Source organism: Nannospalax galili, unplaced genomic scaffold (assembly GCF_000622305.1).
Source record: "Nannospalax galili isolate Female #2095 unplaced genomic scaffold, S.galili_v1.0 scaffold1224, whole genome shotgun sequence".
In the NCBI taxonomy this organism is placed as follows: Eukaryota; Metazoa; Chordata; class Mammalia; order Rodentia; family Spalacidae; genus Nannospalax; species Nannospalax galili.
In genome coordinates, this window is record NW_008351701.1 from 344,647 (window position 1) to 352,349 (window position 7,703).

Below are 7,703 nucleotides of genomic sequence, written 5' to 3' on the forward strand. Positions count from 1 at the left end.
AGGCCGCCAGGCACGGAGTGGGCGCCGCACCGCGCACGGCGTCCCGCAGCCAAACTCCTGCCGCCCCCGCCGCAGCCGCCCCGACGGCCGTTGCGAGACGCAGCCGCTGTCGCCGGGCCCCCGAGGCCACCATGAAGAAGGAGGTGTGCTCCATAGCCTTCCTCAAGGCCGTGTTTGCAGAGTTCCTGGCCACCCTCATCTTCGTCTTCTTCGGCCTTGGCTCGGCACTCAAGTGGCCCTCGGCGCTGCCCTCCATTCTGCAGATCTCCATGGCCTTTGGCCTGGCCATAGGTACCTTGGCCCAAGCTCTGGGACCTGTGAGCGGTGGCCACATCAACCCGGCCATTACTCTGGCCCTCTTAGTAGGCAACCAGATCTCGCTGCTCCGAGCTATCTTCTATGTGGCCGCACAGCTGGTGGGCGCCATTGCTGGGGCAGGCCTCCTCTACTGGTTAGCACCACTCAATGCCCGCGGTAACCTGGCCGTCAATGCGGTGAGTGCCCATGAGACTGTAGAGGGGTGGGCAGAGACCCCGGGACGCATTTAGGAGACCCCCCTCCCCAAGCCCCATCTTGAGAATGGATACAATCAAAGGGCCGATGCACACCTTCTCCAGGAAGGCCTGGCAGACCAATCTACTGGCCAAACTGTTCGCCCCAACCTCAGCCTCTGTTCATATTCTACTTGGTCTGCCCCCTCCCCTTATTCTCCTCCATCTGGCCTCCCTTCCTGAACCTGCGGAAACACCCTTTCTTCCTGACTCCTCCCTCACCTCTGCGTTTCCTTGTCATCCCCTTGGTTATATAGTTTTAATGGAACCATAAGAGAGCAATGAGTGGTAATGGTGCTTTGGGGTAGCCTTAGCTTCTCAGTGTTTCCTATTTCTTATCGATTACGTGGGGATGGTCATACCAAAGCAGGTATCATGGACATTACACTTAGAAACCATGATGTGACCGTCTTCTCATATGATGCCGGTGCATAGTGGTGTCTGTTGGATGTTGGAGCTCCCTTTTGCCACCCTGACTCATGCCCCTTGCTGCCTCCTTCCTACTTTTGCAGTCCTAGATTCAATCCCCTGTCCCATGTGAACTAGGTTCCTTAATCAAACACAGAGGAGGATTTTCTCCGCCATTGTCAAGCTGTGAGTCAGCCACACCGGAGAGACGGGTTTGAGGTTGGCACCAGCAGCAGGTCAGGCATGGGTAGGAGGCCAGGGGCAGTTTGCAGTAGGCAAACTGGGCAGCTGCCCACAGGAGGGAGGGTAAATGCCAGCTTGTTGGGGCTGGGGATTGGTCAGAGCCGTTGACAGGATGGCGTCCAGGAACACTCTCCTGACACCCTGCCCTTTGGCCACAGGCCTGAGCGTCAAGCTTGTGCACACTGAAGTAGTCTTGCCAGCGAATGGCCTTTCTGGTTTGTCATGTGCAGGACTTACCTTTCTAGGTGTCCTTGAAGGCCCAAAGCCCTGCTTCCCTACCTCTGGTCACAGAGCCTAAAGGCAGCAGGGTTCTAACGCAGCTTACCCCTACAGCTTAACAACAACACAACACCTGGCAAGGCCACGGTGGTGGAGCTGATCTTGACCTTCCAGCTGGCACTCTGCATTTTCTCCTCTACTGACTCCCGACGCACCAGCCCTGTGGGCTCCCCAGCTTTGTCCATTGGCCTGTCTGTCACACTGGGCCACCTCGTGGGGGTGAGTAAGGCTAACAGTAGCTAGGGTGTCATGGCGGGAAGCCACAGGACGAATAATGGAGCCCCAGAACAGATTCCTTCCAGACTGATTAGACGCAGCGGAGTTTAGGGCCTGATCCTGGGGCTGCTAGGCTGTGGACCTACTGAGCCCTAGCTTTGACGCCCCTCTCCCAATAAAACCCTCTAGGCTAGGAAAAGATGTGAATTAAGTGGAAAGGGAGGGTAGATCAGGGAATCAAGCCTGAACAGAAGGCAGAGAAGGGAGGGGGCTATGGGTAGGGGTGCATGGTTAGGTGGACAGCTGGGATCCATGGAAGGAGTCAGCAGCCTGGGAATTGGGAGGCTTGGGTTTGAAACGTGGTTGATACCTGGACTGCTGTGTGACCCTGGGAGAGTCGGGGTCCTCTGGGAGTGGTGGAGATGGAGCCTTCCTCACTGCTGCCCCCATCTACCCAGATCTACTTCACTGGCTGTTCCATGAACCCAGCCCGCTCCTTTGGCCCTGCGGTGGTCATGAAGCGGTTCAGCCCCTCGCATTGGGTGAGTGTGGGCCCTCCCTGGATCCCTGGCACTGAGTGCTGCAAACATGGCAGTGCAGAGAACCAACAGAACTTTCTGGATGCTCAGAGCCTGGAACTTGGGGGTGGGCTTGGGATGTATGGCCTGAGAGAGAGAGGTGAACACAGAAGGGAATGAGGTGCAGCCAGGGGTGGAAAGCGTCCACCCCTCTAGAGATGGGATCTGTACTTTCTCTAGAGTTACAGAGGGGATCTGTGTTGCTCTCCTCTGAGGATTTTTGTCTGTCCCTCTGTATATTTGTCCTTTGGGGTTTTACTTATCTATCCCTATAGAGAGCTTGGGAGGCTGTTCTTGCAGGTCTGTTCCTCTGAACAATCTGTTGCCACCATGCAGCAGTCAGGCTTGGAGCTCCAAAGGGGGGGCAGCAGAGGCCCTTGCAGGGTTTTCAAAAGGGGAGCAGCTGGCTCAGCTTTGCATCTTGGAAAACACATGTGTCTAAGGCCCCGTCTCCTCAGAAGGTTCATTTGCCTCCCTCCAGGGTGGGGTTGGGAAGCCTGTCCATCTTGGGTTCTGCCTACCTCCTTAGAGGGTCTGTGTGTCTGTGATCCATGACTTTGCCATTGAGAACTGGGCTGACAGTGTATCAGTCCACAAGGTGGGAAGACATCCTTCCCTCTGGAGATCCGGAAGTCTGTATATCCATCTCCTCTGAGGGTCCATGGATCTGTCTTCTGGTGGGGAAAGTCATGGTCCCTGAGGCCTGGAGCTCAGCTTCTGACTTCGACTCTGTCTCCACAGGTCTTCTGGGTGGGGCCCATCGTAGGGGCCATCCTGGCTGCCATCCTCTACTTCTATCTGCTCTTCCCCTCCTCCCTGAGCCTCAGTGAGCGTGTGGCTGTCATCAAGGGCACATATGAGCCTGAGGAGGACTGGGAGGAACATCGGGAGGAACGGAAAAAGACCATAGAGCTGACAGCACACTGACCAGCATCAGACAGGGGCCAGCCCCTTAGGCCCTGAAGTACAGGAAAAAAAGAAGAAAAATAGACCTCAAAGCATCCTTCCCCAGAGTTGGTCCTCTTGGCTGAGGAAGAGGCACTGGCTCCCCATGCTGCAGATAAAGATGGGAGCAGGAGTCCATGATGGGGATACTTGGGTGGGGGCCAGGGTCTGGAGTCTGATAGGGATAGGGTCTCTCTAGGTTTGCGCAGAGTGTGCTGCCATAAGTCAGATCTCAGAGACTGTGAACACAGTGCCAACCTCACAGGCTTCCCAGGGCCAGACCAGAAAGGGGTGGTTTGCAGTCTGCTTCTTCCACCCAATCCAACCCCTTAAGTGCCAGAGCCAGCCCCCCGGTGGGCAGAGGGGACTTTCCCCCAGAGCTCCTCAGCAGAGGGACAGATACTTCATTGAATACCACCTTATTTATTTCTGGCCAAGGATTGGGGGACTGCTGGTATTTGGGTTGAGGGCTTCTCAATAAAGCAATGCTCTTCATAATCTGCCTCTCTCTCCAGAAACCTCCTGGGACACTGGCAGAGGGGACTTCCCCCAAGAGCTCCTCAGCAGAGGGACAGATGATTCATTGAATACCACCTTATTTATTTCTGGCCAAGGATTGGGGGACTGCTGGTATTTGGGTTGAGGGCTTCTCAATAAAGCAATGCTCTTCATAATCTGCCTCTCTCTCCAGAAACCTCCTGGGACACTGGCCAGTCACTTTTCCTCTTGGTAATCTCATATCCTCACTTGTGATTACCACAGAGTACAAAGAAAACCAAGACAAGTCCTCTGAAAAGAAAGAGAAGCTACTAAGGAGAGGCTGAGATGATCAGAGAGCTGGGGGAGTGGGGGAGAGAGAGAAGACCAAATATAGAAACAGGAGGCCCTAGAAACAGATCAAGAGGCCAGAAAGGGTGGGGGGGGGCTGAGAACAGAGAAGGGGTCCTCACAGAAGTCACATGCCTCCCCCCCACCCCCATGTCTCCCTTCAGCTATGTCAAGTCCCTGATAACTTATGAAGGGCCTGGGTGTGCCAGGCAGGGTGGAGAAGGGAACTGACTGCAGCCCCTTGAGATTCCGAAGGAGTGACCAGCCAGGTTCTGTCATGAGAAGAGGCCCAGCCCAGGGCCTTTTCTGGATCTCCACGTTTCTGAAAGGAGATATGTTGATAGCTTGTGAGCAGAGGTGGCAACATCCCTATACATGCACAGCAGCTTTTCCCTGCCCAGCCCTTTCCCAGGTCTCCTCTCTTCTACCTCTGCCCTTCAGGGTCCCCTGTCACATCATCCTTCCCTCCTGTCCTTGTCTGCCTTCATCCTGCAACCTCTGAGCCTCATCTCTTAACCTGTAAAATGACATCAGAACGCTTCTTCACAGGGTAGTGATGGGAACCAGATGAGTGAGGTGCCTGGCACTGGCCAGCTCTGTGTGAGGAACAGGGAAGGAGCAGCTCAGGACCCAGCCCAGAGTCACAGTTAAGGTGTGCAGAGTGAAGGGCTGCAACTTGAATAACAAACCCTTAAACTGGGTTTATATTTCCCTACCACATGGGTTGCTGTGAGAAAATGAGACAGACTGAAGATAAGGTGCTGGTACAGACAGGGCCAGGTCCCTGTAGTCTGGAGAGGAACTGGGATATGGATGAACAGGGCCTCTGCTCTCCAGACTTGCCTGATACTGCAGGGCGTCCGGAGAACCTCTCCTCGGCTTTACCTCTGCAGGGCAGGAGAAGCCACAGGAAGGAAAGGGAAAAGCAGCTCCAGGGGCTGCTGCAGACCCAGGCTGAGGGACTGGACCACCCAGTTCTCTTCCGAAAGAGCCTGAGGTCTGAGTAGGAGCAGCAACCACAGGCCCCAACCTGCCTACCTACCCCACAGGCTTCCAAGGACCACCAAGTCACAGAATGTGTGTGAGAGAATGTGGCCCATCTTGCCGCCTCCACCTTCCTGCGGGGCCGGGGTGGTGGGGGTGCAAGGGCCAGCTCTGACCAGCAGGGGGCAGACTCGCCCACCAAATCTACAATCTGTCCTCTTCCCTAGGACTGTGCTCTGGCCAGGTGGGGATGAGGCTGGGAGCTCAAAAGTAGGAGTCTCTCAGGCTTAGGTTCCCTGGGGCCACCAGGAAGAAACCCCTCCTCAACCCACCTCACCCACTACCCAGGAGGAGGTGCAGAAAAGAGGAAAGCCTCTCTTGGCTTTCAGAAGACTGGTTCAGGTACATCTGTGACTGGCCTCACTCCAGCCCAGAAGTTTATATTCCTCTCTCTAAAGGACCCCAAGGAGGTGTGAAAGGGTGAACGGTGGGCTTAGGAGAGGTAGACCCTTGGCATGGGTAGGGCATCTAGCCAGAGAGAGAGTTACTGGTCTCCAGCTTCCTGCTGGTGACACCTGCCCTGTGTTGTTGGGTGAGGATTCAAGAGCTTGGGCTGGCAAGTTGCTGTGGTTGGGGCTATTTGTCCAGCAGGGGGCGCTGTGCACCTGCATGCTATTTCATGAGCTAAGTCTCTCTCGCTCTCTCTCTCCCCCCTTCCCTCCCCCCTTCCTCCCCTCCTCCCTACCTCCCTCCGCACCCCCCACATTAAACCTGTGCATCTATCTCAGGCTCCAGGCCATGGCGCTGAACTTCAGCTCTGCTCAGGATGGATATGCCTTCTCTGTCTTCCCTGTCCCTCAGCATAGACTCACTCCAAGTGTGCAGAGCCACAGCCACCCCCCACCACCACCACCCACTCTCAAGGGGCCAGACTCCGTGTGTCCTCCAGCACACCCGTGTGAAGTCATACCCCTGCACACGCACGCTGTGTCACCTCTCTGACGCTGTCTGAAGATGAGTGTAAGAGAGCCTAGATTCTCCCATTTAGAGTTTCCCACTCCCCTCCCTTCTGTTCCTCTCTCCAGGGGCAACCTCCTCCATTGAGGGAATGAGAGTATCAGACCTCCCAACCTGCCAGTGTCTTGTAGGAGTCAGTGTGAGAGGCAGAAGCCGCCTTGAGTGCCCTCCTTCCGGCCAGGTCTTTGTTCTCCCTACTGCTGGCCTTCCCGTCCCTGGGCTGAGAAGGCTTCAGTCAGCTCTATCCACAAGGAGCTGCACCAGGTGCAGGACCTTGACAAAAGGCCTCTGAGCATAAGTGAGTGCAAAGCACGCCACTAGAGCCCAGGACTGGCTGTGTCCAGGAAGGTGCTGGCTGGGGCAGGTAACACTGAAACTGGGCAATGCTGCCTGCCCTCGGGGGGTGAAGGACCTTGTCCCAGGCTAAACAGGGCCCAAGAAGGCTCTGTCCCATATGAACTTGGGAAAGGGGCTGCCACTGCACTTAGTGGCTTCACATCTACAGAGCAGGGCTGCAGGTGGTCCCTGGCATAGACCCACCATAGCAGTCAAGCCCCTTCTAATTCCAGCCAATCTCCACTGCTGCTGTGCCCCTGGAAGGGGTAGGGGGGAAGTGTAATCATAATAGTGAGCATTTCTGACTAGAAGCACTTTCCTAGGTGTCTGCACATTCCTTCGAACACATGGGGAGATGTGAATTATACCCATTTTACAAGCATGGTACTGAGGTGGCAGAAGGTAAGCAATTGGTCGGGGGCATGATATACATGGCAATGTCCAAAATACTACTTGTCTCATGAAAAGCTCTCAGTACACATTACTGCTGTTTGGTGTACATACAGAAACATGCTAGATCAGATAGAGGGACTGGTAAATGCCCATCCCTCTATCAGGCCCAACCGAGAAGAGGGCAGGAAGGCAGCCCTTGAAGTACCCCGAGGGTGCCACAGCCACCCTCATTTGTTACCCTGCCTTTGCTCAAACCCAGCTTCTCTGTGCAGTTCACTCTGATTCTGCTGGGGAGGATCACCAGGGCAGGCTTCATAGAGGGACAGCACCTGAGCAACACCTTAAACAGAGACAAGGAAGAAGGGCCTCTGTAGCTCAGAAGCTCATTTGGGGAAACTAAATGTTCGGAGTAAAGAGGGTGGTGGAGGGGATCTCTCCTTGAATGTTAGGCATGGGTATTCAGAAATGAGCCTGAGGCAATGGGGAGCCATTCAAGGTGTTTTAAGTAGAGGGGTGATGTGACCAGTGTGGCATTTTAGAAGGATCTCTCTGGCATAGGAGAAGAGCCACTTCTTGTTTAGAGCCATGGGCAGCTTGGGAGGGCATGGGCCATGGTGAGATTAAGATGAGGTGTGGGGGTGGAAGAAGTCTTGTTGATAGCCTGGCTTTCTAGGTAGGATGAGAATCATGGGTTGGGTTGGTCCACATCTACAGGAAGTCAGAGGGAACAGGGAGGGTGAACAGAATGGGGAGGTTCAAAGAATGGGAGAGATGGGCCAGCAAGATGGTTCAGCTGGTGAAGGCACCTGGCAGCAACCCTGATGACCTGAGTTCAATCCCTGGGACCCACATGATAGAAGAGAGCTGACTCCAGCAACTTGTCCTCTGACCCCTGCCACACACACACAAAGGTAAAAAAAAAAAA

The 7,703-nt window shown here is 54.9% G+C and overlaps 1 protein-coding gene across 1 annotated transcript; it reads left to right on the forward strand.

Moving 5' to 3' along the window:
- Window positions 1-6: 6 nt before the first annotated feature.
- Aqp5 (aquaporin 5) lies at window positions 7-3,847 on the forward strand. Its single transcript, XM_008848759.2, has 4 exons — window positions 7-494; window positions 1,536-1,700; window positions 2,156-2,239; window positions 3,017-3,847. The coding sequence occupies exons 1-4, from the start codon at window positions 132-134 to the stop codon at window positions 3,200-3,202; spliced, it is 798 nt and encodes a 265-aa protein (XP_008846981.1). The 5' UTR covers window positions 7-131; the 3' UTR covers window positions 3,203-3,847.
- Window positions 3,848-7,703: the final 3,856 nt, after the last annotated feature.

Bases quoted from the DNA above. Each gene is read 5' to 3' on its own strand.
- Aqp5 (XM_008848759.2), top strand. From the start codon at position 132: ATGAAGAAGGAGGTGTGCTCCATAGCCTTCCTCAAGGCCGTGTTTGCA. The intron at 495-1,535 runs GTGAGTGCCCAT...TTACCCCTACAG, and splicing joins GTAACCTGGCCGTCAATGCG to CTTAACAACAACACAACACC. The intron at 2,240-3,016 runs GTGAGTGTGGGC...CTGTCTCCACAG, and splicing joins GGTTCAGCCCCTCGCATTGG to GTCTTCTGGGTGGGGCCCAT.